The sequence below is a fragment of the Tachypleus tridentatus genome, unplaced genomic scaffold, assembly GCF_004210375.1.
Source record: "Tachypleus tridentatus isolate NWPU-2018 unplaced genomic scaffold, ASM421037v1 Hic_cluster_2, whole genome shotgun sequence".
Classification (NCBI taxonomy): Eukaryota; Metazoa; Arthropoda; class Merostomata; order Xiphosura; family Limulidae; genus Tachypleus; species Tachypleus tridentatus.
In genome coordinates, this window is record NW_027467782.1 from 29,093,555 (window position 1) to 29,109,784 (window position 16,230).

The 16,230-nt window shown below is 31.2% G+C and overlaps 2 protein-coding genes and 1 pseudogene across 3 annotated transcripts in view; 2 read left to right on the plus strand and 1 right to left on the minus strand.

Moving 5' to 3' along the window:
- Nucleotides 1–14,356, plus strand: part of LOC143243241 (anoctamin-2-like) — a 36,046-nt pseudogene extending 21,690 nt beyond the window's left edge. Inside the window, exons 13-21 of the transcript XR_013024242.1 lie at nt 259–313; nt 5,011–5,108; nt 5,382–5,466; nt 6,493–6,643; nt 8,080–8,132; nt 9,133–9,311; nt 11,188–11,293; nt 12,108–12,805; nt 12,996–14,356. The product of XR_013024242.1 is annotated as an anoctamin-2-like (transcript). The remainder of the gene's footprint in view (nt 1–258; nt 314–5,010; nt 5,109–5,381; nt 5,467–6,492; nt 6,644–8,079; nt 8,133–9,132; nt 9,312–11,187; nt 11,294–12,107; nt 12,806–12,995) is intronic.
- LOC143243169 (uncharacterized) overlaps nt 1–16,230 on the plus strand; it is a 139,705-nt gene that overhangs the window by 64,362 nt on the left and 59,113 nt on the right. The gene's annotated exons all lie outside the window — the stretch shown is intronic.
- Nucleotides 10,543–16,230, minus strand: part of LOC143243154 (general transcription factor II-I repeat domain-containing protein 2-like) — a 35,304-nt gene continuing 29,616 nt past the window's right edge. The window contains exon 3 of the mRNA XM_076486950.1: nt 10,543–14,620. Within this exon, the coding sequence (XP_076343065.1) occupies nt 14,556–14,620 (65 nt within the window). The 3' untranslated portion in view covers nt 10,543–14,555. The remainder of the gene's footprint in view (nt 14,621–16,230) is intronic.

Consider the following 16,230-nt stretch of genomic DNA (forward strand, 5'->3'; position numbering starts at 1 on the left):
ACTTACATTGGTAGAAACTAGGTTTTGATACTGGTGGTGGGCAGAGTACAGATAACCCATTGTGTAGCTTTGTGCTTAATTACCCACAAACTTGTGGTTTTACCTTTGAGATTTTAGGAGACTTAAAATGAAAAAGGACAATGGAGAAAGTGTGAATAGTTCATCAATACAGAATTGACTTTTTTAGATTTTATTTTTATCTTTATGTTACATGTGAAGAAAGTTGTTTATGTTAAAATTTATCTTTTGATGCAACAGGTTTGTTGGGTATCCAGGACATTACAATTCATTGTTTGGATATCGACAAGAGGAAGTATGTATAACATTGTCAGTTTTTTTGTTTTATAAAAGTTCAGATGTTAAACTGTTATTTAAATTTTCTTTTGTACACAGTTTATTCATAGTACCGTATAATAATTCCAAAACATACTTAACATCTGTTGACATTGTAGCTATTTCTCAATATCCAGTGTCATTAGCTGCTCGGTCCAGTGGTTCTTTGAAGACATTGTGTCGGCTGGTATGTGGAATACTTCTATTACACTCCTATCTTTTGTTTACATGATCTGGCCAATTTCTCTTCTGATGGTGTCCCAGTACTTCCTGTATATTTTTTTACCACATCTGCTAGGCTTTTACCAGAAATGAGTATTTTCCTCAATCATATACTCTTTTATTTTTTCAGGGTCCCTTTATTTTCATGGTATCTCATTCTGGGGTGAGTGCTTCTGAGGCAAGTATGCTTTCTCTTTTTGACTTGATACTAGCAACTACTTTCATTATAATTACTACCACCAGTATGCAACAGGTTCTGTCAAAATGAGGTGCCCTGTAAGATCATTTAGGCACCTACCAGATGATATTATCTTATTGTGGATTGCCACTCATGGACATTCATGAATACAGCTAAAAAGGATCTTGCTAATCTTCATATTGAATAAATTGTGATTGATTTGCTTTGAAAAAAATGTAGGGAACTTGATTCCCCTATTGCACAGTTTCCAGAGCTCTGTTTTCAGGTCTCCCAGTGCATTTTAGCACACCAGGCTGTATTAGTGAAGCTTGAGAATCTGTGGCAGACAAGAGGCTTTTCCACCAAAGTTTTTGAGTGTGTTCAACCACTCTTGGAGAAGAGGGCAAAGTCAGGGGTCCTCCTTCTAGGGTTTCTAGATGTTTTTTTTCATCTTTCAGAAAGAGTGGCTCCAGCCTTCCTGGGAACCTACTCATAAATTTGGTTCATATTTTGCATACAGTTATCTAGTTGGGGAGTGCAAAACCCTTCTCTTTGATCAGTGCCAGTTTTGGTTATCATTTATGGAGGTTGGTTCACTATATCATAATTTTGAAACTAAAGCAATTCCATTGTAAGTCCTTGGTTGAGTGCAGGTTCCACATGATTCCAGGGTTAAGTAGAATACACCTTATCCACTTGGTTAGAGACTGAAAACAAATGTTCATAATTCCTTACCAGATGAGTTCTGTTCATTTGTTGAGTATGACATATGGGATCCCATTATTCCTAGCCTCGGGTGTTACCTTTTGGACTTGTTAAGTGTTGCTTACTTTCGTGTCGTTATTCTGATGGTGCCAAATGCAACATTCTTTGGTTACATGTTGGTATCTAAAGTGTGTGTGTATATATACACATATAACATTGTGGTCTGATAACCATAGCCAGCAACATGGGATATAGGTACTACAACCCCTTAATTTCAACCCTGAGCCATAGAATCTTGGCTGTCTGGTCAGGGGTGGCCTACTTGATGATTATTCATATTCTGTTCTGCCTTTGATTTAGGAACAAAGCTCCAAGTGAAGAGCATATTTTTCATAGAGGTAGGGTGTAATTTCCACACTCTTGTACCACTTTTTCTCTTGGTACATTCCTGTTCTATACAAATGCTTTGTGTGTGGATCATGCCTGCACTGCCCCCTACACTTTTATCAATGTGAGATTCTAGCTAGAGTGTTGGTGGATGGTAAGTATTATTGGAAACAATTTTCAATTTAAGTAAAATGTTAACTTTTATTTTTAGATAACTTTAGAAAATAAGCCTTCTAGAGGCTTTTAATTTCTCAGTAATCTTGTAATTTTTAAGAAACTAAAACTGGAATGTAATTGTCACTTTTCTGTTCTTTAAGTCATAATAAATAACATCATGTTGTTGTTTGCAGTTTATTATTTATAAAATCCTACCTTTTTATTTACTTTTGCACTACCAAAATAATTAAGACAACTTGCCATTTTCAGACTTTCATTTATATCTCCTGGTAATATTGAAACATGAATGTTGTAAAGTGTCTTTAAAGTTGATATAGTCATGTGAAGATTGTATGCAAAATGGTGGTCAGTTGGCCAAAATGGCCATTAACTTAATTAACTTCTAAATACGTAAGGATATTATGAGTTAAGAATTTAAATAATAAGTTAAAAGTAACTGAAACATTGAAGGAAATATTTTATTAATAATTGTGTTGTTTGTTCTTAGTTTAAGTTGAAATTTGCAAATAGGATTTGATTTTATACTGTATCTATAAAACTAAATATGTTCTATAATTAAGGACTTTTGTGATTTTCTTTTCCAATGTTCTTTTTTTAAGTTGTCTCTTAGACATATTCAAAAGAATTTTGGTTTTGAAATTTTATCCCAAGAAATTATAAGTATCCAGCATTGTCACTGTGTTGTAGAAACAACACTAAACATAAAGCATTGTAAAACTATCTCCAATTTGCACATATCATTCAGTGTTGCTCAGACCTGTGTTTAGGCCTGAGTTTTATTGCTACTAGCAGTAGTATAGATCTAGGCTTAGATAAGATCCAAGATCAGTAATAATTATTCATTTATACACAGACAAATGTAATTTAGATTAGAAAGTAACATACCTAAATTACTTCTTTCTTGTTCTAACAAACTGCATTTTGATATATGTACATAAGCTCCCACATGACCTTACTAACCAGCACTGTTTGAGGTAATCTACTTTACACAGACAACACTGATCTATGACCTACTTTATCAATATGTATATGCTCAATCTGAAACCTGGTTAGACAATGTTTTGCTCAATAACATAATAGCAATCAGTCAAATAACTATAAGAAGTCCTGTATTTGCACTGGTATTTGGGACCTGAAGTCATAAATTCATGGTAAAAAACATGAAATCTTGATTTTATTCAAAGAACACTTCCTGTTGGCTGGGAAAAATAGCAATATTAACCCTTTTCTGTAGACATTTTTTCTGTGCATGTCTTAAGGTTTTAGTGAGTTACATTCAAAAGTTGATTAAAGTATTTTCTTTTCATGATATACTAATAAATAAACTCTGAAAACATAGCTCTTAATCCATATTTTAATAGTATACAAGTTTAAAGATTTTACTTTCAGAAGGCAATATTTAAAATAAAAAACTAGAATTTTCTAGTGTAAGAATTGTAACATTTTCTCTCTAGGCCTTTTCTTCTCTAATTTATTTACCACCCCTCCAAGAAGTAGAAAATGAAATTTAATGTAAATCACTTATTATTATATAATTTCACTAAGGCATACTATAATTTTCATAGCGTTTGATATTATTTGGTTCCAGAGACATGAAATCAAATCTATCTTGCCACACCCACTTGTGACGTCCTCTTTATTAGAAATTACCAATAAGTGTTTAAGCCACTCAGTTCAGTATTACTTAAAAACCAATAGAAAGCCGTGGTTTTCATCTGTCAAGTGATTTATCATATTGCAATGTTTCCTGTAAATAAAATTCCATATTTTGCTTTCAATTTAACCTTGATTGCCATGGGAAATTATTGTTTAAAAATAGAAATATCTTTAGATCAGTTAGGTTAGATTGAGTAAAATAAGTACTACTGTTACTACTAATAATAATAGGCCTGGCATGGCCAGGTGGTTAAGGCACTCGACTCGTAAATTGAGGGTGGCGAGTTTGAATACCGTCACACCAAACATGCTCGCCCTTTCAGCCGTGGGGTCGTTATAATGGTACAGTCAATCCCACTATTTGTTAGTGAAAGAGTTGGCACTGGATGGTGATGACAAGCTGCCTTCCCCCTAGTCTTGCACTGCTAAATTAGGGACAGCTAGTGCAGATAGCCCTTGTGTAGCTTTGCACAAAATTAAAATAAAACACACCAAAAAACACACAAACAAAAAACTAATAATAATAGTAATATTTTAAAAAATGTTCATGAGTAGCTCGTGCATAATGGAATTCAAAAGCATAGCAAGAGCTGCATATTTGTCACATGATTTACAACTTATTAAGGCATGAATAGTAATTAGTTAGGGGTTATAAAGGCAATAAAACAATAACATTTAACAATGTATACACATACACACACTATTATGAGCATAAAACTATTTAGTATAAACATAAGTAGTTTAATATCACAATTTAAAGTCATTCCAGACAGTCATTCTTCACTGCTTCATGGGTTACACCAGTAACAAGGATTTAGGTTTAGATATTACAGAAAAAGGTTTGAAATTTTTGAGACTAAGAAAAGTATTTTAAGCTAAACATGGAAATCAACATTCAGACTAGCAAACAGAAATTCTCTATTTATTCATCTATACATATGTAAGTATTCACAGATACATTTTAGTGAAAATACTTCATCAAAAAATATAATCTTTGGTGTGCAAAAAACTTTTTATGTTTACTTAAAGCCTGCCAAATGATGTGAATACATTGTAATACTATAACAAGCACAGAATAATTGTTAGGTCAGTTCCTGGGATTGAGCCTGTCATGAGAAACTTAAACTATGAAGAATCAATCAAAGTTTTTCATGTTAGTCGCACACATTCTTTAAATTTTGAGGTTTGAAACATTATTTTTTTGGACCATTTGATCCTGGGCAAGTTATTAGTGCTCTCACTCACTAACTTGTATCTTATTGTACTTTTCAGTCTTGTGTCCTTTCTGAGATATTTTTTAAAGTGGTATTGCCACAGTAATTTTGAAACTGTTTTTCTACATTTCTTTCTAGTGTGGAACAGGAGGGTGTTTGTTTGAACTCTCTTTGCAGTTAGCAATAATTGTGGCAGGGAAGCAGTTCATTAACGCCGTGGTGGAAATGGGTGTTCCGTAAGTTTTTTAGTTAAAATAGACATTTATTGTAATAATTTCATGTAAGAACATTTTCTATGACAGTTGGCTCATTTTGAGATATTAGAACTGTTGTATTTTTTTTTTCAAAAAGTGATTTTGATATGTTCAAGATTCATAGTTTATTAATGTTCAGTCAAACATGTAGTATGTCAGATTGTATGTAAAAATTAAACTATTTATACATTCATGTCAACAACAAAAACTGATATTATTTTAAAACTAGGTAAAAATATTTTTGTATTTATCTAGATGGCTGTTACGGGTTTACAAGAAGTGGTCAGTGCATAAAAGGGTCAGTGTGCTCATGAAAACCATGCACCCACTCAGTGGGAGAGTGACTACAACTTAATAAACCAGGAAGAACTGGGTCTTTTTAGTGAATATCTTGAAATGGGTAAGGCTTAAGTTTAAAATAATGATGTGAAAATAATTACATTAATAGATACATATGTTCTACATAAAAGTTGAACAGATTAAAATGGTACTTTTCCATGTCTGTGAAAAATGTTAGATCTTTAACAATGACCTTGTAGTTTGTACATCATTCAAGAGCCTTAAAATCAAGTTATTCTAATTGTAGTTAACTGAGTAACTGACTACTATGGAAATGAATGAAATATAATTATTTTAAGTATCTCCAACGTAGTTTAAAATACTTTTAGATATATAATGTATAATTAACAGTAAAGATGAAATGTGTGATATGATAATAATGTATGTGAAAACGTAGTTGGAGCAGCATTTAGAATGTTTTGATGATGTAGAAATGGATATGAATTGTGTTTATTGCTTAGCCTGAAGGGTTATAATGCTAAGATTAAACATTTGATTCCCGCTGTGGTTATGGGTCAAATTCCACATCGTACAACTTTGCATTTAACAAGAAACAAAGAAATTTTTTTTTAATGTTATGGGTTTCAGCTTGTTTTTCAGAACAGTTTAATGTATAGAGGAAACATTTATTAAATACCTGTAAAACAGCTACACCACCTCAATGATTAGTATTTTTTGGAACAGCAATTTTAAAGGTCCTTGTCTGTGTTTTAGTTTGTTTGTTTTTTAAATGAAACATTATTAATATGCTACTTGATTTTGATGTTAATGTTTCTGTCTTGACTTTCATGTTAAACTAGAAATTAAATCTCGTATTCAACCACCTTTAGACCTGAATCAACACCATAAGGTTAGAATTTCTGTGTAATAAAGTGTGATACTTCCAAGGAGTCACCACATGTATTATTGTTATTGTAGTCCACGAATTACATTAATATATTTAACTGTCTAAATCATAAAAACTTCCTCAAACATTAAATGTACAGTTCAATTAATAAACGTTTCTGTAATTTGTTCCCTTCTCCAGTGTTGCAGTTTGATTTGTCACAATTTTGTGGTTGCATTTCCTCTGGCACCATTATTTGCTTTAATAAACAACATCACAGAAATCAGGCTCGATGCTAGGAAGTTTATCACTTTCTTACGACGACCTGTTGCAGAAAGAGTTAAGAACATTGGTGAGTGCACAGTGTGGTGAATACAGCAAGCTGTTTAGTTTTAGTCTGTTAAGAAGAAAGTAAATTGACAATGTTACATATTTTTTATTTCAGACAAGTCTCTGATTTATTATGTTACATACATTATGTATTATTGCTCTAAATAATCACTAATTTGAATTTAGTTGTTATTTAAATGTTAGTATGTATTAAAATATGATATTTCTCAACAAGATTGGCATGTACTGTTCTCTATTATGACTCAAATATATTAAAATATGCAAAAAGAAAAACGACACAAATTATAATTATAGTTATTACAAATTAGGGTTTAGGTACAAGAGTTTTAGAAACAATACTGAGTTTTATATATGATCTAGAACCCGATATTTTATCGACAGTTCAGGCCCATAACAAGCAAATTCAATCCGAGTTGAGACTGTCACACATCACTTAAGCTGGCTATCTTGTATGGCTTTGCACTGATTACAAACTGACTTTTTCCAGGGATGCTATTTAATGTCCTTGTAGAAAAAATAATATCCCAAATTAATGTGTTGAAATTGAATGGTTTGTAATGTTCAAAATCTACTGCATACCTGGTTCCCAATTTTGTAGTTTTATGATTAATTGGTGTTAATCACAATAATAGCTTCTGAGGCCTATATCACACTGACTTTAACTGACTAATAATATTATTCCTGCTCTTGGGATGTTGGTTTATATAGTATATTGTGAGTTTCTAGAATATTCACCAAAGTTGGAAGATGCTAGTGTTTTCATAAAATAAATAAATATTAAATCTTACTCTTGAGATTCTTCTGCAAATTTCAAGAACAGATGGGACTTGTGCAATACACAGCCAACAATATACATCACATGCAAAAAAGGAAAACTATATTGAAATAAATGTAGGTACTAAAACAAATGTATCATGGTAAATCTGTTAGAAATCACAGTCTGAAGCTCTTAAAATGTAGACAATAATGTTGTGATACCCAACTTCTTTGTGACATACAAACACTCTTCCATTAACTGAGTGAGGACTGTCATTAGTAAATAATAACAATCATTTGACAGTCATGTGTGAACCAATCAGTTGTAAGAAATATTTGGATTTTAGCCTTTTAGGTATTTTCATTATGACATTTCTAGTTACCCAGATAGTGAAGTAATCTAATATTCATACTTTGAAGTTTGTTTTATTTCAAACCTTGATTTTTTTACACTAAATATACAGAGAAGAATTATTAGAGTTAATTAATAACTCCTGATTAGTCTTTAGTGATAAGTATTAATTCATAACTTAGCTGAGATATATATAATCCATTCTATACATGAATGTAATGTTAATGAAAGAGAATTGTTTTGTAAGCAAAAAAATAATAAAAAGATTAGACAGTAAAGTTATTGAAATATATTCCAGTTATCCTAATAGGTTGATTCTATTTTGATAGGAATATGGTACAGAATTCTTAATTCTGTTGGAAAGATTTCTGTCATCACAAATGTAAGTACAGAGAATTATGAGCAATGTTTGTACTTGTTCTTAATACTAATTGTTAGTAATATCACATACATTGATTACAGTGATAAAGGAATACTTCATACGCATGTATGATATTAGAGTGAGACACCTTAAGAATCATTATAAGTGAAATAAACTCTTTGCATTTCCTTTCAAATTTTATCTAAATTATGAAATTATTTTGAGAAACGTTTGATGTTTAAGGTGATTATTAAATTAATGTAATTAATGTTATAAGTATAGGTCAGTTCCAAAACTGTAACTTAATATGATCTCTTTTAGAATTTCTGTGTACTTGTGTTCTTTCTGCAGTGATTTTCTAAAGCACCTTTAGTGGGTTTATAAAATACATTGATGTGATTTCTTTTGTGAGTCAGTTTACAAGTTTACACCTACTGACCATTGGTTGTTATTAATTAAAGACGAAATTTTGTGCATTGAAGAATTGTCATGGTGTTGATCTATCACAATTTTGATGTGATATAAAAACTTAATTGTTACTATTATGAAGAGACAGGAGTTTATAATGTATTACATATTGATGTCAATAGAAACAATAAATTGTTTTTTACCTTTCTGATCACTTGAAGTACAGTGTTATTACTTTATTTTGGAATTCTATAGTATAATAATTCTATATAGTAAATTGATGTTCATTTAATATAAAAAAGTAACAATGTCATAAGAAATTTAAGATGAAAGTGCTATTATTTTCTGTTCTATCAAGCATGGTTAGTGATGCAATAGACATTTAACACAGTGAATTTTATTATAATCCACAATGTCAAACCCAGTTAACTGTGTACTATGACGTTTACATTTGTGAATATTTTCTTCTACATTGTCCAATATACTTAATGGTGTGAAACTTAATAATGTTTGCTCTTACACAATCAAACTAAATAATATTACAGTATATTATTTAAGGTGAAAGAAAGTGTGTTATTTTCTGAACTGTTAATTCTATATTCTTACTTTTCAGGCACTAATTATTGCCTTTACATCAAGTTTTATAGAGGAGACATTTTATAAAGTTTTCATTTCACCAGATGGGTCACTGAATGGATTTCTGAACTTTACTCTGTCAGATTTCAACATCAGTGACTTTCCTGGTGATTTGAATATTCTTTCTGAACCTGACACCAGTGTGGAATACTGCAAGTAAGTGTTAATTTTGTTTTATTGTTTCAAATTAACAGAGCATAGAAAACAATGTATGTGTGATTAAGAACCAGTGTGGTGTCTCTTTAACCCTACTGACGTGAGACATCAAAGTGAACAAGTTACAACCGTTTTACGTAGATTCAAACTTTAACCCTATTGACATGGGATATCAAATTGTGCAAGGTACAACCATTTTATTGAGTTAGTTTCAAAGTTATCATCCATGAAAGTATTTTTCATCATTGCAACAACATTTTTACCACAATGAACCAGATTCAAGGCAGTTGAATGCAACATGGTACATTTGGCATGTATAAGTTGGTGGAAATGATGCCTAGCATGCAAAGATAGATGGGTACAGATGATGTCTATCATGTTAAATGTATGGGTGGAAATGATGTCTAGCATGATCAGACATATTGGAAAAGATATCTGGTATGCGTAGATATTTCGATGAAGGTTATGTCTCGTATGCATAGACATATGGATTGAAATGATGTTTGGCATGTGCATATATAATGCTGTAGGTGATATCTAGCATGTGTAGATATATGGGTGGAGACAATAAAGGGTTGATTAAACTACTTAAAATAATACATATTATTAAACTTGGTACAACAAGATACTTTATAACTTAAATATTAGTATTACATAAGATTTAATTCTTAAGTTAAAAAATGAATATACTTCTCTACACAATCTGGTGATGCTCTGACTTTTCATTTACAAATATTTTTTTTTCTCTTCTCTTGTGAGGGTTTCAGATTGTTCAACCAATTAGAAACATATATATAGCAGATACTAACAACTCAGAATATAAAATTTCAACCCAAATGACAAATCCTTGTATTATCTTCTGTTTTTCAAGAAATTTGTGTAATTCTCATTTATATTGCTGTTGGACAATTGGTTGTATTTATATAACTAATAAAAAGAGTGTATTCTATCCATAAATCAGGCAAGTTTCTTTTTGTTTCGGCAGTCAAAGCCAATACTTCACGAAGCTAGCCTGATGGGTTTCGACAAAAAGTGTTGCTTTAAGTAGTAATTAATTTGTTTTTTGTTTTTTTATAAACCTAATTGTAGGTTAGTTAGAAATAACAGTTGTTTTACAATTCTATTCAAGTGCATTATGCAATATTTTTTAATGTAACATAATTATTCATAGTACTAAACAGAAATTTTATTATCCTTTTATAAACATTAAAAATAATCACAAGAGATTTCATAACATTCACCATCAGTTTTATTTTTTATTCTGAAAGAAGTAACATTTGTACAAAACTTTAATACATTTTTCTCCGAGGAAGATGAAAGGATTGTTTCTAGATTCTGTTTTATGTGCAGTAAAAAAGTTATACATCTTCAAGAGAGAGAACTTTACTGATTTTATCTTCAGCAAAATTTGAATCAACTACATCGACTCTCTCAATGACTGTATTTCAGGATTGATACACAAATATTGTTTAAATAAAACACAATAGAATTTGAAGAGTAAACCCTTCGATGATGTTATTTCTTTTCTGTTGGTACAAATCTATTAATATTTCCCAGACATCAGAGCCACAAAATTCCAACAACATCTCCTCACTCAATAGGATTTCAAAGGAACTTTTTTGGAAGAAAACTATAGAATTAATTTCTAACAATTTGATATTGCTAACAAACTTGGATATTGCTGTTCATATAAGAGCACAAAATGTACTTAGCTGTTTAAGTTAGAAAGTTAACTTTATTTTAAAAAACTTGTCTGAGTACAGATAACAATTTTAAGGTATAGTTAAAATTTTATGAAATGCAAAACATCCACTATAAAATAAGTTGTTTAAAATGCTGGCTTCTATTTTAAGGTCATTTTATTTCATGGTTTCAGGTACCAAGACTATAGAGAGCCCCCAACAGCAAGCAACAAATATGAATATAAGACGTTATATTGGCAGCTGGCTACAGCTCGCTTGGTTTTCGTTTCTATTTTTGTGGTTGGAAACAATTTTTCAAATTATAGATCTTATTTTTGATTAAACTTAATTACATTTGCAGTTTATTTTAGTTTATACTAAAATAAATCAATTAACAGTAGCTTTCACTTAAGGACATAAAATACAACCTTCTTTCTTCAAAAGATAGAATATTTTAAATGTTAATTGTAGAACTAACCTGAGACTTTATTTAACCAAAGTTTTCAAAACAAATATAAAGTGTGAATAGCTTTTATTAAAACACCTTTTATTTGTAATTTAAATTTTTTGAGGAAGCTAAATATATGTTTAGGTGTACATAAACCCACAGAACCAGTTGAGAATTGCTGTATTAAATTAACTTCAAGGGAGTTGGAAACTTTTAACATTTACTGAGACTGAAAATGTATAAACATTATAACTATGTTCAGTTGTTTTTAATGAAGCAACATAAATAGAGTATAAAAGGTAATACATTTTAATACAGCCAGGACAATCCTAGAATGTTTTTAAAAGTTTCAGTAACATTTACTAAGTTATCCTTCACAAAATGGATTGATTAATCATTTTTGTTAATAAACTATCCTTTTTATTACCCAATTCTATAAGTGTTAGATTTTTTTGTGGCTTCTGTTCATCCAGTAGAATGTTTTTCTTATTATGTAGCACTGATACTGTTCTGAATGACTGTACATGCTCATTAGTAATTTAAGAAGACTTCATGATTTAATCATTGTTCATAAAGTTTTATAATCTGTATTGGTTAAACAGTGTTATGTAAAAGGATTATGTTTTAAAAACTGCTCCAGTGAAACTTATGTTTTTCCTTTTTTAGTGTCTTGTATTCATCATGACAACTCTAATTTGTTGGTTAATACCAGACATTCCAAAGTCTGTGAAACTACAGATTAGACATGAAAATCACATCGTCAATGATGTGATTATTGAAGAAGAACTGAAAAGAGCAAAATATCTTGGAAGGAGGGAAACACCATGATTTTAGAACATCATTTCACAGATTGGTAATATTTAAAAATTTGAACAAGGCAGAGTTTTTTTCTGTTTAAGAGGTAAGTGAACAGGTTGATAATAACATCTAATCAAATATCTATGGTCAATGAAGTCCAACAGGGAATACAGTTTCCATACATATATGTGCCACAAGAACAAGTACGTTTTAAACTTTGCAAAAGTCTATGTTATTTAGAAAATTTCTTCTTTCACTTAACATTTGATATATTGCAACCTCAAAGGTCAAACCTTGTTAAATCTTAAACAAATTATTTATTTTTGTTTATATACTTAATGTTTACACCATCTTGGTGACAACAGTTTTAAACTGTCTTGTATTATAACATTGACGTTTTCTTTTGTTGAATGTTTATAAGTACTTAAAATCTTTCACGTATCTTTTAGAACAGGTGTCGGCAACCTTTTAGGTCTCGGGAGCCAATCTGAATTTAGAACAAGAATACTGCAGGAAATCAAAATAAACACTTATGTTACACACACACACACTTAATGAAATACTGTGTAAGTAAAACTAAAGAAAATGTAAATTGATTATTATATTTACAGTGTGTTCTTTTAATGACATTGGTGCTGTTACATAGTTTTGTTCCTTTCCCTGAAGTCTGTTTCACAATTGATTAAATGTAATTTCATATTCAGTTTTCTACTATTATTACTGAGCACGTTTTTTTTTGTTTTTTTTCTGATTTAGGAGAATCTCTGAATACACAGGTAGAACCAAACATTGTGAAGATGATACTATAGAAGTGGAAGACCATTCCAGAGTTGTAGAATGAAGTAATATGCCTGCTCCTGCACCTTGTTCAAGGTGACGTGCCATCAGAATTCTAAAGAACAAGACTTGAACAGTGTTAACAGATCAACAACAAATGCTACAATCTGTTCCAAATTGTTATCAACTTTGTGTATGAATCTCAAACTTGTGTTCAGAGTTTGTTTCAGAAACACCATTGTTAAGATAATGTTTACTCTTTGAACTGTTTTAGTGTCTCCACAATATTAAGTTCCAGTGTTTTAAAATAATGATAAATCAGGAATTAAAGTTTTTAATTTTACACTGGTCATCACTTTTAAATCATTGTTAAGTAGATTTAGTGAAAAAGAAGCTATGTTTTTAATAAAGATCTTGAACTAAATTTTGTTCAGAGGAAATTTATCTTAACCTTCCTTTCTTTAGTTCAAAATTTGTCATCTATATTGTTTTTATCAGTGTCAATATACGTTGGTTGTCAGTTGTTTTTTTTAAGTGTGCTGTCAAATTATCAACAGAAAAAAATTCTTGAAATGATTGTAACAAAGAGTACACTAAAGTTATTTGATTAACTCAAAGGAAAATTCTTTAAAGTTAATGAAAACTTCAGTTTATGAATTAGTACTTACTGTTATAAATGTGTGCATCATTGAAAAATAGTGAATATTCACCTAGATGTATTGGATACAACTTCAGTTTTTAACAGATTTGTGTTTAAGTATGTACTTGTCATAATCCTTTAATAATAATTTGAATCACTCGTTAGGGTGAATGAAAATTTTAAAGTAAATAAACACTAGTTTATTTGTTTCGAATATTTATGTAACAGCAACCGCCCCTAGATTTCAACTGATACACTAGAGGGAAGGAAGCTGCTCAATAACACCCACCGTCAACTCTCGGACTATTATAATTACATCACTTGACCGTCAGCTTTTAGACTATTATAATCAAATCACAAGGGCGCCAGCTCTTAGACTATTATAATTACATCATTTGACCATCTGACTTTTCAGACTATTATGATTACATCATTTAACCATCACTCTTACGGTATACTGAAAACCACAAAGTGTTTGCGCGATTTGTTTCTGCAATGGGATGCGAACCACGAATCCACAATCCAACACGCTAAGTGCTAAATCACGTCCTGCCCAGAGAGAACGAGCGAGCCACATAAGAGTAAAAATGTACTTAAGTAAAGACAAATGTTGGAAGAGAATTCTTCTTTAGATACGGTGTGTTTTGTTTACATTTATATTGCATTAAAATATTGTAAATAAATTGCATGTATATCAAAACTTTGTGTTCTGATGTCATTTGTGTTATTTATACGATAAAACTTAAATCATCAATCTCATACACTGGCACAGTTTTCTTTATTCTTATACAAGACGGTAGAGTACGTTTTGACACCGGAAATCCGATAAATATCTTTAATGGTTTATGTGCAATATGTGTGTTTCACACGTCTCACGCTACTGTTTAAAAGAGCAATATTTAGAATGTGAAATTATATTGAAAATTGCTTCGGTCACGGATGACGTTATTCACAGTTCTTGCTCCTAAAGGACAAGAAAGGATGTTTAGTTACGTACAGGAGAAAGTTATTCGTCAAGAAGAAAATGACCGAAAAAGTGAATTGATTGTCTACCGAGAAACCACGATAGCTCAAAAGAGAGTTTCAATATCAATAACAGTGGTTGTACACGCACGACACAACCTCGGACATGCGCATTTTATTTCACAGAAGATGTTTATCTTCTGTTTAATTACGAAAGCTTAAAGAAATTTAGGTGTATGTTTATTTGACAACACTGGGAAAAGTCGGCTATTTCTATAATTCGTTTTTGGTTTGTTTGTTTGTTGTTTTTTTGACGAACTTTAGAAACATTTCTATCAAAAATCTAACCGCATCTTGACCATTTGGCACGATCGCGAAATCTAATATAAGAATCAGAGTACTTTATTTCTATAATGGAGTTAATGTGGACAGCATTACATTCGAGAAAGTGGCGCCACAATAAAGATTTTCTATCAGGAATTGGGTCAAAGATCAAACTGTTTCAGGTCAACACTACATTCCAAAAAGGTGGTGCGGTAATACAGATTACCTATTAGAGATTGGGTCAAAGATAAAATATTTCGGGTCAACACTACATTCGAGAAAGTGGCTCCACAATAAAGATTTTCTATCAGAAATTGGGTCAAAGATAAAACTATTTCAGGTCAACATGACATTCGAGAAAGGTGGCGTCACAGTAAAGATTTCCTTTTCGAGATTAGGTCAAATTTAAAACTGTCTCAACGATTTCTGCTTCGTACCGCCGTTTCATTTCTGTATGAGAAGTTGAAGTTTAACGTGATCATAAAAGATATTGTGTAGAAAAACCCAGACTAACTTTCGGTTGGGACAAGTTGTTTTGTTGAAGACTACAGCAATAATTATGATCTCCACGCCCCACAGGTTTATAACCAATGTCACTCCCTTGAATTAACTCTAGTAACACTCAACAAGCGTGTTAAGGCGTGCGACTTGTAATCTGAGGGTCGCGGTTTCGCATCCCCGTCGCGCCAAACATGCTCGCCCTTTCAGCCGTGGGGGCGTTAAAATGTAACGGTCAGTATTTGTTGGTAAAAGAGTTGGCGGTGGGTGATGATGACTAGCTGCCTTCCCTCTAGTCTTACACTGCTAAATTAGGGATCTTCGAGTAACTTTACGCGAAATTCAAAAACGAACCAACACTCAATACTGTTTAGTTTAACGTCTAGAACAGTATAATTATTCTTAATACACTCCAACAAATAATATCAACAAAAGAGTGTCTTTTAGAGCTCAACCTGTGTTATAGCAGAAACAATCATATTGTAGTGTCTTTCAGAACAATTACTGGTGATTTCAACAGGGGCGTTTTGTATTAGAAACTTTTTACAACAAACGTGAGCAAACATGTCGTAATGTGTATTATTGTAAATATACGTTTTACTCAAGCACGTGAATATTGTATGCGTACTCTCAAGTTTGTGTATACAAATATTTCTACAATAAATTTTAAAAGTATAATCACTGCTGTATAACTCTGTTTTTTCATAAGGAAATCAGGAACGTTTTACCGAAGATTAAAAGAGAAGAGAAAATGTAATATTTCGTTTTTAAAAACAACATATTTTGATT